A 16,732-nucleotide genomic window follows, 5' to 3' on the forward strand; every position below is an offset into this window, starting at 1 on the left:
TGAAACCAACAACAAAATTTATAAAAACCCGGAGGAAATAAATTTTTTATAAGAAACCGAAACAGACCATCAAATTAAAACTGAGAGCAAAATGTGTGGAAAACTAAAAATGGTAAGTGAAAAAGATGTTTAAGTCTATGGAACAAAAGTGGACCAGATGTCAGAAAATAATGCAAATGACGAAGAACTATTTAATTTGTACCAAAATGAAATGAAAAAATATAAGTGATTTATAGTAGCCAGATTTAATAAAAGTTTTTAAATACCGATTTCAACTTTTTATTTGTTTTTATCATTAGTTTGGCAGTGTCCAATATCTGAAAATTTTGAGTCCAATAGTTGAATTTTTTGTCCAATAACTAACTTTTTTGGAACCGTTCAGGTCTTTTCAAATTTTCTAAAAGAACTGTTATATTTAGAAAATATATTTTTCTTTGCTATTAGTAATTTTACTGGACAGTTTCATCTTGCTTCAGTGTTTTCCAATAACGAATCGGTCAAAAATGGTGAAACAGACATAACATTGTTACGGTAAAACAAATTATAAAGTTATATAATAAAAAAAACGACACTTATCTTTTATTTTTTAAAAAATGATTAACAAAAACCTAAAAGGTGACAAACTGAGGACGGTGAGGCATTATTAGCAATTTCATCATATATAGTATCAACCACCGTTAACAGAGAATCCTTACAAAATTTTTTTAAGGAACCACTAAGCATGTCACATAATTTTTCTGCTTCTTTTTCTACAGTTTCCTAAAAATACAAATAAATAACCATTAGTGAATAGTTCATAAATGTTCGTTCCAATGAATCTTGATTTAAAGCTATAGTTTGTTTCACCTTGACTTTGAAGTGCAGGCTCTTATGATTAACGGCGATGTCAAATTTCATCAGATAATGGTTTGAAGAAAATGTGCATATTTGTTGTGTAGTATATATAGTAAATATAAATAGCATTAATAATAAATGAAAACTTTTATGGAATTATACTATCTACATTTTGTCTCTGTCAAAGGTTCTAAAATACATTCTTTTTGAAAGATACTTGCATGTTAATGAAATGAAAGTACTTATTTATACATGAATGCAATAATATATTTTAAAACATAGAAACGTTACAATAACATAAATAAGTATGCACATATGATTATCGCTGAGCAGACAAGGTAATCTTAAAAGTTATTGATGCTAAAGTAAGGAATGGGCCTATTCACTATTCATATTCGATATAAATTTTATCAATTCAAGTGGTTTTACACTAGAATGTCGAATGGGCCAATTTGGCCCCTCTTGCAATTTGAAGTTATTGTAGTTCTTTTATTTGATACAATAATAATTTCATATTTTATGACTTTTAATATTTTGATACAAAGTCTTATTTAACGCAAATAAATATTGTTTACTAAATTTATTAAATGGATTTTCTAACAAACCTACCATAGAAGTCTGAAGGGTCCAAACTGGCCCTGTATTAATTATTATCGTTTTCTCGGAAATTTGACGATTTCTTTTAACTTTCTGTCGGAAAGATAAAATTATGTTTATGTACGTTTATTCCTAGAAGGTATTTTGTTACATACTGTTTGTTCCTTAAAAGTATTTTGTTTATTGAGCGGTTTATTAGGTTCTGCTGACTCTCGTTTCTAGAATATTGAAACATTCGTTCAATTGTTAAAATTCAAGACGACTGTAAAGATGTCTCATCGTGGACTATCAGAGCTTGAACTTTCTGAAGAAATACGAAAAATACAAGAAGGTGTTTCGGGAGGTGAATCTGAATTTGCAGAAAATAATGCGTCAGACGATGAACAATACGTACCACCACAAAATAATGATTCAAGTGACTCTGATGCTTCAGAGCAGTTAGAAAGTTTTATTGTACAAGACTCACCAATTTATGTAAACACTGCTTCTACAACTCAACAGCACGAGTCAGCTAATTTTATCGTGAATCCAAGTGCATCTAAGCCAAGTCACAAGAGAAAAAGAGGTCAACAAGGAAAAACTATTTTAATCGGAGACACCGAACAATCGAAAAACGGAACAACGTGGAAAGTTATTGATTTTGGATCAGTACCTGGTAAGATTATGATTTTTAGTATCTTCATATTCATTGAATGTTTGCTCATTACAGGACGCCGCGCTCAGCACAACATTTATCGAGAGGAATCAGGTCCTACATCGTATGCAAAAAGGAACGTGAGGAACAATAATTGTGTGGTAAGTGCTTGGTATCTAATAATCAACGACAGCATGTTACGTCATATAAAAGAATGCACTATTGCAGAAGCACATCGATGTTTGAAAAATGACACATGGACTATAACTTTGGAAGAACTGGAGGCTGCACTTGCTATTATGTACGCAAGAGGAGTCTACGGCGCCAAAAATTTTCCAACCAACAGCTTGTGGTCAACAGTATGAAGTCCTCAGTTTTTTAGGCAAACTATGCCACGAGACAGATTCAAGGATATAATAAAATATCTCAGATTTGACATAAAGCAAACGAGATCTGAACGATTGAAAACCGACAAATTTGCTCTAGCCTCTACGGTTTGGAATGGATTTATAGAAAATAGTGGTGCATGTTACAAACCGGGAATAAACCTTACTGTGGACGAACAACTACTGCCTTCTAAAGCCAGGTGCCCGTTCACACAGTACATATCAAATAAGCCGGATAAGTTTGGCATAAAATTTTGGCTTTTAACATGCGTGAAATCAAAATATATTGTAAATGGTTACCATTATACTGGCACTGATCATCTAAACAAGAAAGATACAAGTGTTGGTGAACATGTTGTTTTGCGGTTAATGGAAAATCAACTGGAAAAGGGCAAAAATGTTACGACAGATAACTACTTTACATCGTTAAAATCGGCCAAGGCATTGCAAAAAAAAATCAACAAGTCTTGTGGGTACTTTGAATCGTAACAGAAAGGAAGTTCCTCTAAGCGTAAAGAGTAAAAATGGAAAACACTTACTGTATACCAAGGAAAGAGTCACAAAAATGTGCTTTTGTTGAGCTCATTACATCAATCAGTGGATGTTGCTGTCGATGGAAAAAAACTTCCTCAAACAGTAAGTTTTTATAATAAAACAAAATACGGGGTTGATGAAGTGGACCAAATGGAGCGTCTTTATACTACAAAAGTTGCTTTAAGACGATGGCCAATGCACGTGTTTTATAACATTCTTGACTTAGGAGCAATAAATGCATGGATTATTTATAAAGAAGTTACTGGAAGTAAAATCAGTCGTCGTAAGTTTATTCTTCAGCTGTGTGAAGAATTACGGGCTCCATACCTTGCCTCCCGAAATCTGGTACTATACCCAGCACCACCGGATTTACCAACCACCAGCACTGTTACTAGCCAAAAAAGAAAAAAATGTCAGTTAAAAATGTTTTCTAAAGGAAATCATACTTCCAATGAGTGCCACGGCTGTAACAAGGCAATGTGTGGCAAATGCCAAAAACTGCAAACTGTATGGTGTTCCAAATGTTTAAAATGAAATTAAAAAATTAAATCAAATTCTATCGTCAAGAGTTTATATAATTTCTTAAAACTGTTTATTTTTATTTTTTATTTATTCCAAAATAAATAGTCTTGGTTTTTATTGATTTAGGAACTTGGGGCCAAAATGATCCCTTCGGGCTTTCTAGGTAGGTATGCTAAGTCCGACTTTCTAGTGTTAACGAACTAATTAGAATTAATTTTAAAACTTCCAAAATTTAAACTAAATGTTTAATAATGTATGGGCAAATACATTAACCTGACATTTCGTGTTAAAAATGTTAGCTTAATGTATTAACAAAATGTCAATTAAATATAAATTTTAATTTATATTAAAACATTATAATAATTAAAGTTTATTTGATATACTATAGTTATAACGCAAATTGATGCTATAATTTTTGATTGTCTTTCCAAAATAGTTTTAATTTAACCTGTCTAATGTACAAATTCTTTTATATAAAATTGGCATTGCTGGGCTAAAAGCTCCCATTATAATTGCATTGTCCTATGCTCAGTGTACTGAAAAGTCAAGGTGAAACGGACTTTAGTATCATAGTGTAACATAAGATTTAAAGCAGTGATATTATTTACAGAATATAACAATATTCCTACTGGGATATGTGGGAGGAAATAAGAGGGCAAAAGGAAATCAATATATAGGTCTTTCCATAAAACAAGAGCCTTCTTGTACCAAAAATTATTGTTTATGGGTTGACCAGAAACCAGATGAAAGGTGTCTGATAAAATATGTGGTAGGCTTAGAAAAACCTCTACATCCAACAATAATCATTATCAACAGCTATTCCAGCTATTATCAGATGTAAGCTTTACTTAGGTGTATCCATTCGTTTCTGTTTGTTGTTTTTTGCATCCATTCGTAACCAGCCATTCGCTTGATATCATCAGTCCATCTGGTTTGAGGCTGCCTCTACTTCTCTTGTTTGCTCTTGGTCGCCATTCAATAATTCGCTTTGTCCAACGTTTGTCTTCCATTTTTTGTGCTCAGATTATTTTTACTAGAGCTTTATTTTGAATGAAATCTATTTGTTTTAAGTTGGTGTTATTTGCTGCCCCATAATAATATAAGATGCTACCATAGTCCAATATAGATCTTATGTGAGCTCTGTAAATAACAGGACTATCACTGTAGACTAGCTTCTCATCAAGTTTTTATTGCCATTTTCAGACAATTAAATGCTTGTTGATTATAACTTTAGAGAGAAACAAAAGAACTCTTATAGACAGTACCTAATCAATTATTCAGACTACTTATCAGTAGCAAGATATGGGATAAGAACAACCTAAAAAAATCTTTTCTGAAAGATTTATATTCCCATTTCAAAAAACGCAAAGGACAAAATCTAATTACAAACAAATAATTAGTCAATAACTTTTAAAATTTTAAATAAACTTTTAAGTAACTGTAAATGGTTTTACCTTTGGAAGTTCTTTTTCAACTAACTCTCCAACTAACTTTGCAAACTCTTTACAAGCTTCGCATTCTAGAGAAGCTTGTAGTGATCTATAACAAAAAAATAAATGAAAGATTTTAGTAAATAGATATTACTATAAAAGCCCGAAATCTAGTGAATGTCGAGATGTATCAGTGAATGTAAACATTCACCAAGTCGCTAGGCGTATATTCGAATTATTGGTTAAATATAATATTTTCTAACATTCACCAGTGTAAGTAGACATTCATCATACATTTTTGTATTATGTTAAAAATGAGTTCTGTTTTTTATTAAGGAAAATTGTTTTATTAAACATAAGAGGATTATTGTATTTCAAACAAATAGCCAAATAGCGATTGGTAACTAAAATATTATCAACATAACAGACACACTTTTTTTTAGTTTTTATATGTAATGTAAAACAAAACAAAGTTAATGTATTATGTATCTTATTTATTGCAACAACTTAAAATACCGTGACACTTAAAATTGCATAAAAATTCCTTGACTTTACAACTACATTTAGTCATGGGACACTTTCTTTTCAAGTAACAACGTTTATAGCCTTGTCCTCCACTTTTCAAATTATTACAAGCTTTACAAATTGCAAACTTATCACATGTTAGCATGAAACATATTTCATGAGTCTGTGCGACCACGGTCAACATCAGGCACTTTTTTCTCACTGTATTATCTATTTAGGTCAGAGGGAATTTTTTGTGAGGTTCGCTATATTTTTGGTAAGTAAAATATTATCTTTTGCAGGCGGTCGCTTTGAAGAAATTTGCTTGTGCTGTTTCACACACCAATTTCGGACTTTCAAAGTAACATAGATATTATATTAAGATGTTTTTTGATCGCAGTGTCCTAGCCAGTTACATTATTATCCCAGGCTGTTAAATTACCAACTGAAAATAAAGATCTGTTTTTGTACACACTTATGACAAATAGAAAAATAAAAAAGAAAACTATTGTTGAAGTTTGTTAATTTTTTTTAACTCCTAGCTCAGCGCTTTACGTTTGTAAAGCCATCCTCGGTGCTATGACCAAGTTTTTAAAAAGCATTACTGCTAGAGATGGATTTTTTTTGTGAACAAATATACAATTTTCTTCTTTTTTAAAGATATAAAACTTTTATTAATTTTAAAAACTGGAAACAATACATAAAAAACAGCACATTAGACCCCACAAAAAACACATTAAAAAATTTGTTTATGGTACCGGTATAAGAATACGACCATTTGGTTGCAATTAAAGCAGTCGGTCTGCTGCTGTCTAAGTCTTTTAATTATTTAGAAAACTTAAGTAAGCTACTAAATAGAACGGCTTAAATTTTAGTAAGACGAAAATAAATTAGCTAAAATATTTGTTTAACGAAACAGGTATTACTGCAAATACAACAATAACGTGTTATGGTAAAATAAGCGTAAAAATAATTATTTTAAGTATGTAGATTGGCAATCAATGTTTAGTAGCCGCAAAAAGAGTGAAATAACAAATAAATGTTAAATCAATTGGAATGCTAAGGCAAACGAGTGAAGTGGAAAATAATAATAAAATGTCTAGGTGTAGCACCAATTGGTTTATGTTGAGTTTATGTAAGACGCTTATGAGTATATTTTTCGATACATGAGAAGGAAGACCAAGGAAAGGAAAGGAAAACCCTAAGAGAAAGATAACGAATGTCAACTCAGAAATACTCCCTAACACAGAATCCTTTTAAATAAAACAAGCTATAGCACAACTAAGGAACAATAAGGCTCCGGATCCAGATGGAATACTTGTAAAAATGTTGAAGGAGAAGAATTAAATTATTCTCGAAGAATTGAAAAAACTTTTCAACGAATGTCTTAACAGAGGAGAAGTCCCAGATGATTGGAATGAAAGTTTGACAATACTTTTCTTCAAAAAGGAAGACAGGGGGGATCTCAAGAACTATATGCCAATCTCCCTGCTGTCTCAAATGTACAAACTGTTTATGAGAGTAATAACTAACAGGTTAACGTCGAACCTCGATAGCTATCAACCGGTAGAGCAGGCAGGATTCCGAAAAGGTTACAGTACAGCGGATCATCTTCTTACAGTCAGAGCTCTATTAGAGAAAGCCAATGAATATCACTTGAACTTATATATTGGCTTCGTTGATTATGAAAAGGCATTCGACTCCATAGAACTTTGGGCAATAGAGAGAGCTATGAACAACTGCAGGATAGACTCCCGATACAGAATGCTCATACACAATATTTACAAGTAAGCTACAATGAAAATACAAATTGATACGAAAACCAAAGCTATACCAATCAACAAAGAAGTTCGCCAGGGAGATGTTATCTCACCAAAGCTATTCACACTTGGACTTGAAGACGTGTTCAAAGACATTAACTGGGCAGATAAGGAAGTAAATGTTAATGGAAGAAAACTGAGTCATTTAAGATACGCTGATAACATTGTAATATTCGCTACAAGTTTCGAAGAACTACAGACCATGATGACGCAACTATTTCAAGCCTCGGAAAAAGTAGGTCTGAAGATGAACTTGGAAAAAACAAAAATAATCACAAATACATCGAACATTTCAGAAATAACATGGAATGACATAAATTTAGAAACAGTAAGCGAATACATCTACCTGGGACAGATAATGAAAATTAAAAAAGAAAATCAAACTGCAAGAAGAGAAGTTGTCTAAGTTGTCTAATAAGCTGCTAGCGAATATGAGACAATCAAAGAGCTAATGAATACATAAACGATGTACGCTTCAGTATGATGCAGCTTCAGTACGATAGATTTGTGACAGAAGAAAAAACTTGCGAAACACAGTAAAGAATATAATGGTTAGGGCACGATTATAGCCAAATTAATAGGTAATCGCCTAATAGGAGAACCTAACCGCTGAGTTATGATATGTTCTTAAAGAAGTAAAATGGGAGGGCTTTATACCGCCAATTTAGACACGTTAATGTAAGATATTTTTATGAAGAAGATTATTGTTGATACGAAAAAAGATAAAAATATATATAGAAGTAGTAAGGTATTATTAAATCCAATGTCACATACTGATATACATAAAAAATTTCGAAACAATATATTTTTTACAATTTATACTTTATACTTAATGTACGTTATAAATTTAACTTACTTGTCATCTTCTGGAATATAAGTTGGCTGAACCAATCCTACGAAAAATATAAGTAAATATTTCAAATATTGACTAGATTTTAATACCAAAGAATTAATACTCAAATATACATACCAACTAGGGCGAACAATGTTACAAAAATTACGAATTGCATCTTGTTCAGTGATAAATCAATAATACTGATTAAAATATAATATTGGGTTTTTGTTTATATACATAGTCAAAAATATGTGTAGTGTGTAGTTTATTCACTAAAAAAAAACAACCACTTAACTATAACGTTTGAAATGTTTGATAAACTTTTTATGAAAACATATATTAAGAAGGAATTCACACAATTTTTTTGATTATTTTTGATATCATTTATAACCAACGATATCATTTAAATTCAATGGATTAAAAATTTAATTTTAAATCAATATTTATTCTTTTTATTAAACAATGACGTAAATACAATGAACTATAATTCAAGTGGCGCACTAGGATATGTATATGAAATTTCTATTATAATCTTTTATTTTTGTTGTAGATTTATAATATTGTTACGTACATGCATTCGACGTAGCCCATATAACCGTTGCATCCTAGCGTGTCCAAGAAGATCCTCCAAGAATGACTTAAAAATGTATTAAACAAGAATGGAGATGACCCAGAGACATTCCATTTTCCATCAGCAGAAGAAGCAGTTTTAATGAAGATAGAAAAAACTTCTAAAAAAAAATGATGATAAATTACAGAACGTTTCCAAAAGATTTCTTCTTCTTCTTAAAGTGCCCTCTCCTCAATGGAGGTTGGCTACTACAATTTTAAAATCTTCTCTATCTTCAGCTGTTCTTATTAGCTGTTCAAAATTTAGCCCTGTCCATTGTCGGATGTTTCTGAGCCACGATAGTCTTTTCCTTCCTAGGCCTCTCTTTCCTTCGATTTTTCCTTTCACTATAAGTTGGGCATATTGGTACTTATTATTTCTCAGTATGTGGCCTAGGTATGATGTTTTTCTAACTTTTACTGTGTTAAAAAGTTCTCTTTCCTTGACTATTCTATGCAGCACTTCTTCGTTTGAGGTATGCGATGTCCATGAAATTTTGAGCATTCTCCGGTAGATCCACATTCCAAAGGCCTCCAATTTATTTACGGTTGATGTTTTTAGGGTCCACGTTTCAACTGCATATAGAAGAGTCGACCAGACGTAGCATTTTGATAAACGTAGTCGAATTTCGAGTTTTATTCGAGAATCACAAAGCAGTTTCTTTTAAGATTTAATATGTGTCAAATTAATAAAGATGCAGCTAGACAAAACGACGAGAAATTCGAAAATGTGTCTTAAAGATTTAACGAGACTTCTCAAATAATTAAAGAAGTATGTGTTCAGAACAATGAGAAATTTGAAGAAGTTTCTAGATAATTCGATAAGGTAGAAGAGAAGATTAAACAATAAGAAACCATGATAACTAAGATGAAAGTGCTACCACCAGTTAGGGAAGTAGTTTTAGATCCGGTAGTAAAAGAAGAAACAGCTAGAGATGAAACGACATATCATATGAGATTTAAACTGCCACCATTTGATGGAAAGTCTTTTGGTCTATGTACTTTAGACAATTTAAAGCTATTGCGACAGCCAATCATTAGACCGAACAAGAAAAAGCTGTTTCCTTGACTGCTGCTTTACGAGGTGATACTACGGATATCCTAAGATCAATTCCTAAGGGTTAAGAAAAATGTTACCAGACTACTAGATAAACATTACGAAGATGCCCATCTACAACCAGTTTACAAAGTACAAGTAAGAAGTAGAATTCAACGTGTAAGTGAGAGTTTGCAAGAATTTGAAGCAGATGTTGCTCGTATAGCACTGTTGGCTTATCCGGAGGCAGCAGTCAACATATTGGAAGACATTGAGGTAGATGTCTTTATCAATGGATTTAAAGACAGTCAACTACAGAAAGCTACGACCAGCAAGACCGAAAGTTTTAGATGAAGCGCTCGACATTGCCTTGGAACACGAAACAGCTAGTCGAGCTTCAGTATTTACGGAGCTTTCGAGTATAAAACTCTAAAGAGAGCGACGAACAAAACGATAAACGTCTGGAGAAAATCGTACAAAAAGTAGTTCGTAACAGGATGCCGAAGAGTCGCGAACTCAGATGTTGGAATGGTGACAAAGTTAATCACGTTTGCCGCAAATTATAAGAAAATAATACAACAGTCAAAAAGCTAGAACAGATCAAACACTAGGCTGGAAAACGTCATTCAAATGCCGATGCTCAGCCAAGATGACCGTTCAGTGCAAATTGTAATGACTATCTTAAATAAAAAGACCGACTTTGCCCCGTGAGTCGAACCATCGTCATTAATGATCAATGGCTGCCTCAACAGCTACAAGACGCTCAAGCAGATGACCCATGTATAAAAAGGGTATTGGATTGGATGCGTCGAAGAGAAAGACCTTCTTGGCAAGACATTAGTGCATGTAGTACCGAAGTCGAGTGTTACTGGAGCCAATGGAATTGCCTCGTGCTAAAAGATGATCTTTTGTATAGAACCTTTGAGAACGATGATGGTACAGAAACTAAGCTTCAGTTGATTGTACCTAAAAGTAAAGTGACAGAAGTATTGCGTCAGTTGCATGACGGTGCATCACTTTGGCATTACGAAGACTCTGCAAAAGATTCGAGAACGGTTCTATTGGGTGAACTATAAAGATGATGTAAGAAGATGGTCCGGAAATGTGAACTGTATGCAACCACTAATGGTCCAGTTGGTAAAAAGAGGGCACCCATGAAACAATACAATGTTGATAGTCCTATGAAACTAGTAGCAATCGACATTGCAGGTCTTCTTCCAGAGACGAATGATGGAAATAAATATATCCTGGTAGCTATGGATTATTCTACGGGACTAAGGACTATGCGATACCAAATCAAGAAGCTGCTACCATTGTAGAGTTACTTGTTAAAGGATTCTTTAGCAGATTTGGTGTTTTTTTGGAGATCCACTCCGACCAAGGGAGAAACTTCGAATCAACCCTTTTCCAAAACGTTTGTAAATTGATTGGTGTCAATGAGACCAGAACGACACTCCTGCATCCTCAATCAGATGGAATGGTCGAACGATGGATAAAGACCTGTTCAAAGTTATATCAGAACATCAAAGAGATTGGGACCAGTATATTCATTTATTCCTAATGGCCTATCGCTCGGCCGTAAATGAAACTACAGGCCAGACTCCAACCTGCCTAATGTTAGGTCGTGAAGTTGGTTTGACCTGCGACCTAGAGTTTGGCTGCGGACCTTCCAAAGAACATGTTGCAAGCGAAGATTATGTCGACCGCCTGAAGTTAAGAATGAACAACATTCATGAACTTGCCCGACAACACATCCAGATAGCCAGTGACAGAATGAAAGATCAATATGATTCTCGATGCAAGAATGAAAGTCATGAAGTAGGTGATCTTGTTTGGCTTTATAATCCACAATGTCGTCGAGGCTTGTCTCCTAAACTGCAAAGACAATGGGAAGGTCCGTATGAAATTAAAAAGAAAATAAATGACGTAATATACCGAATTAAGAAGTTGTCGAAAGGTAAACAAAAAGTAGTTCACATAAATCGACTTGCACTATAAGGTGACTCAAATGAAACAGAAGAAGCACGAACCCTTCAACATGAGATTAAAGATGACCGGCCATCAATATTTAATGAATTTAAGTCAAATTACGCAGAAAAAAAGAGTGCTAAAGTTGGAAGAGTACTAAGATTAGAAGATGATCCTCAATCTTTGCTGTATATGGTGACCAGGAAGGCGTATACAGACAGGGCAAGCACATATGGCGTGCTCTAACTAATTTGAAGAAAATCGTGTGCAATTATGACATCAAGAATTTGGCTTTACCCAAGATACACAACGTCGTCGAGGCTTGTCTCCTAAACTGCAAAGACAATGGGCAGGTTCGTATGAAATTGTTCGAATTTGTATGAGAATATATGACGAGAATAATAAAAAAAGAGAATAAAATATATATAGAGTTGCTGATCGGGACGCTCAGATCTAAGAGAGAAGCAGTTTTACGAACATGCATTCGACGTAGATAACGGTTGCATCTATCGAGACGACTGGAAGCTTCCAGAGATGTATCAAGCGCGGGAGAGATCGACCCGTCAAATAAACGAATTAGGGGTGGACTACTCCAGATGATTTTAGAATAATACTTTGGTATATATATATATATATATATATATAATAGACAAATTTGAAAAAACGAATTTAGTATACAGCATTAGTTGTACTCAGTGTGAGGCTGAATATGTTGGTAAGACCGAAAGAAATCTTTCAAATCGCATTATTTCTCACAAAAGTGATTGCAGAATTAAAAAACCGTCTTGTGCTTTGGCGGGGCATGTAATCGATAAAGACCATGCTATTTTAACTTATTTATAAATTCAATTGTTTTTGTATTAAAAAAATGTTTTCAAAATTATAATAAAAATTTTCAGAGAAGCATTTATTAGATTAGGACATTTTTATATTAATTATTTTTAAGATGTATTAGCAGCAATTTTTTATTTTCTAAACTAATTTTATTTGGTTAGCAAAGTTAACAAAAATTGTTTTTTCTTTCTAGTTCAACCTTGTAAGATATTTTGTTTTTTTTTAGCTCTTGATGATAATTGTAAACACAATTGAAAGCTCGAGATATAAAAAAATAGTTAACCAATAGCCCTTTTATTGACTCCAACCCATCCAAAACAGTTAGAAGTGTTACACCCAGATGGTATAATTTCTTGAACTTCATTCTTTGGTAATAGAATGACTAAATTGAAAACACGCTCTGATAACAATACCAATGTTTTATCTTTTGTACTTTTTGTAAAAATAAAGTTATATCTTTAAATTTTTTTGTGAAGAGACCGATTTGTCAAAACCGGTTCATATTAAAATTTTTAATTATTATTCCTTAATCTAATTGTATTTAGTGTAAGAAAATGCCTGGAGTTCAAAGACACCAAAATTACCACCATGTTAGCGATTTGGACAGGGGTAGAATTATTGCGTATAGAGATATGGGTTTGTCGTATCGTGAAGTTGGTCGTCGTGGTAATTGTATGGCAATGACGCTTATGCGTGTCTGTTGTGTGTGGACAAACGAAGGTAGAGGAACACGAAGAAGACCAACTGGTCAACCAAGGCGTTCCACAGAGCGTCAAGATAGGGGCTTAAGATTACCGGCTCTGCGAGACCGTTTTGCTACTACGCGACAAATTACTGACGAATAAATTGGAGTAGTAGGTAGACCTATTAGTATGCGTACACTATACCGTCGCATACAAGCCTTTGGACTGGTTTCATTCAGCCCACGTGTATTGATTCCTTTGACTGCGGACCACTGTCATCAACGTTTGAATTGGTACGGAATTGGAATTGAGAACGGCAGCACTGGGTAGCAGAATGGCGTAATGTAGCATTCACAGATGAATCACGATTCTGTTTAGGAATGCATAATGGTTGTAGGTTGGTAAGACGCCGCCATGGAGAGCGACGAGATTTCTCTGGTTTGCTGTAGAGAGGATTGTACACAGGACCGTTGGACTTATAATTTGGGGGCTATTGCTTATGACAGCCGATCATCACTTGTGGTTATGCAAGGCAATGTGACATCTGCGCGTTATGTTGATGACATCTTACAAACCACTTTACTGCCTTATCTTGACGTCTTTATTCAGCAAGAAAACGCGCGTCGCCATATTGCTGGTCAAACTACGGACTTTCTCCAAGAAGCTGGCGTTAATGTTTTGCCGTGGCCGCCATGTGCTCCGGATATAAATCCTATCAAACATGTATGGGATATGATGGGAAGGAGACTGTCCACTTTACACCATGCTCCACAGACTCTGACACAGTCAATACATGAAGTTCAAGTTGATTGGAACGAGGTGTCACAGGCAGACATCGATCATCTCATTTTGTCAATGCCTAGACGTACACAGGAGTGTACAGCTACGGGGTCACCAAATACATTATTAATTTTTTTTTGATTACTTGTTAATAAAATTCTTGACAACGTTATCGTTTCATTCTTGATGTAAATCTACCATGATATCAAAAAATTAATTAAGTGTAAGAAATTATACCTTCTGGGTGTAACAATTCTAATGTCACCTAATATATATATATATATATATATATATATATATATATATATATATATATATATATATATATATATATATATATGACGAATATCCATGTTTTTTTACTTTTCTATCTCAAAAATTAAATATTAGCAACCTCTCGTATTAATAGTTATTAAAATTAACTACATTACATTAAATAAATTATTATAGAAACAATTTTAATCTTGTTTTGATATTTACTTATCACCTTTATCTTAATAGACATTACATTCCAAAATTTTAATATTACAAGTTATTGCTTTAATTTAAACTTAATCATATAGTACAAAATATATAAAATCTGCTTTTATTTATCTTTACCATATAAAAGATGTTATCTTATAAAAAAGTCTGCATTGACTTAGTATTGGATATTTTGTTATTTAAATTTATATACAGTTGTCAAAGTTGAAATATCTATTCTTATTCTTCTTCTTCTCATACCTTTTATCGTCCATTTTTGGATATAGGCCTCTCCAAACTTATTCCATCGATCCCTATCGTGAGCAACACACTTCCTCCAATTTGTTTCTTTTAGGTTTTTAATGTCATCTACCTATGTCATCTGTACTCTTCCTTTTAGCCGTCTACTTTTGTAAGGTCTCCAGTTGTTGTATTGTTGCGTTCCAACGTTGATCCTTTTGTCTATCAGTATGGCCTGGGCATCTACATTAGATTTTGGCAATTGTTGTTGTGATCGATCTTATCCAGTCGTTTCTATCTCAATCTGACAACGTATTCCTAATATTGCCCTTTCCATTTCCCTTTTTGCTGTGACTCGTTTAGTCAGATTTGCCTTATTCAGGGTCCAAGTTTGACATCCATGTATCATGATAGAAAGGATACACTGGTTAAACATTTTGTTTCTTAAGTATTGGGGTATTTTTCAGTTTTTAAAAAGTTTTCCAAAATCTGTCCATGCCAGTCTTGCTCTTCTAGTGATTTAGTCCGACGTACTAGAAACTGTCGGCGAGTTCCTCAAGCTTAGTTTGTAGTTCCTCGAAAATCTTCTCCTGTTTTTTTATGTAGACATTCTGCTAATACATACATTCTGTAAAAGTAAAACTGCTGCATTGACTTCATGGACCGAGATTACAGGAAACTACGCTGTTGGCGTCTTTTCTGCATTTTTTGCTCATCTCGGTTTTTATTTGTGTTTGTTTTCATTGTTAAAATTTGGGGGTTATGGTTTGACTTTGACTGCTGCAGCTTCGTCTTCTGCATATGTCAAAAAATCAGCGGCTTTAACTTTGTCGGTTTTCTCAGCATAGCTTTTTCCTTCAAAGCTTTGTAATTTTTCTTCTAGTAAAGCACTGTTTTTATAGAGAAGGGCTTCTTTAGCCTTTAATTCGGCAATTTTCATATCTTTACCTTTTAACATTTCATCTTTTGCTTCAAGCAACATCTGTATTGGAGCTCCAGTTATAACCTCACACTCATTGCGGCAAACACATTACACCAAATTGTTTCTTCCTACCACAATTAAATCTGCCACTCGAAGGTCACAAGACGGATGGAATACAACCTCACAATTAACACATTTTACAACAGTATTGACTACTGATTTTTGCCAATATTTACACATTTTAGAGGAGCTTTTTTGTCATCGTCTTCACCTGCCATGTTGCCGGTTATCAAAAAATAAAATAAATAATAAAAATAATAAATAAAAAATAAAAAATAAAATCAGCTCCTTAAGTAAAAGTCAAAACAAAACATATCTAAACCCAATGAATATTTTAAATTCGACTAAAGCTAAACTAGGCTATCGCTTAAATGATTTCTGCATATAAACAAATTTGTTTTCTACAAATCGAATATAGAATACGTTCAAGGTAATACAAACAATAAAATATTAGAAGTTATCAGGTCTTTGTATAATACATAATCTTGATCCAAGTAAATATTTTATTTACGTAAAACCTTCTTTTAATTAAATCCCAACTCTAATATTTATTTTTTTTTCTATCAAGCTCATTAGGCCAATACAATTTAAAAAATTCTAGTGGTTTTGTATTTATTTTTATATTTAACAAAAAAGGTTTTTTTAGTTTGAAGTCAAATATCTTACTACTACTTATTATCCAGACCTCTCCTTATGTTTTATTATTTAAACATGGATAATTATTAATATTAATAATAAATATAAAATAATTTATTGACATTTTGAACATAAAAGTATAAAGGTTGTATCAGCCGCCACGTTGGGCGACAAAAAGGTGTAACGTAATCTAGCTAAATGGGAAGTGGGAGATTGAAAAAAAAAATAGAAAATCGTAGGTGCAAGTCATTTCACCTTGCCAATCGGCGCTTAAGTGTTTTAAAGGACACAACGGTGAGCTTTGGAGCGTGAGTCGATAGACTTGAGGTAAAGGTATATTTAGAAAAAAAAAATGGAGAATTAAAATAAATAAAGGGCACCACCTAGTCCATTGTCAAGTGACGAG

General features: G+C 33.3%; 1 protein-coding gene across 1 annotated transcript; it reads right to left on the reverse strand.

Annotated features, from left to right (window-relative positions):
- Nucleotides 1-549: 549 nt before the first annotated feature.
- Nucleotides 550-8,414, reverse strand: LOC140438234 (prosaposin-like). The gene is made up of 4 exons (XM_072527933.1): nucleotides 8,232-8,414; nucleotides 8,118-8,154; nucleotides 4,962-5,046; nucleotides 550-759 (listed from the first exon to the last, which is right to left on the reverse strand). Exons 1-4 carry the CDS (start codon nucleotides 8,269-8,271, stop codon nucleotides 598-600), a joined length of 324 nt encoding a protein of 107 aa, XP_072384034.1. The 5' UTR covers nucleotides 8,272-8,414; the 3' UTR covers nucleotides 550-597.
- Between the last annotated feature and the right edge of the window lie 8,318 nt (nucleotides 8,415-16,732).

This window comes from Diabrotica undecimpunctata, chromosome 4 (genome assembly GCF_040954645.1).
Source record: "Diabrotica undecimpunctata isolate CICGRU chromosome 4, icDiaUnde3, whole genome shotgun sequence".
NCBI classification, from domain to species: Eukaryota; Metazoa; Arthropoda; class Insecta; order Coleoptera; family Chrysomelidae; genus Diabrotica; species Diabrotica undecimpunctata.

Bases quoted from the DNA above. Each gene is read 5' to 3' on its own strand.
- LOC140438234 (XM_072527933.1), bottom strand. From the start codon at position 8,271: ATGCAATTCGTAATTTTTGTAACATTGTTCGCCCTAGTTG. The intron at 8,155-8,231 runs GTATGTATATTT...TATTTTTCGTAG, and splicing joins AACATTGTTCGCCCTAGTTG to GATTGGTTCAGCCAACTTAT. The intron at 5,047-8,117 runs GTAAGTTAAATT...TTTTTGTTATAG, and splicing joins TATATTCCAGAAGATGACAA to ATCACTACAAGCTTCTCTAG.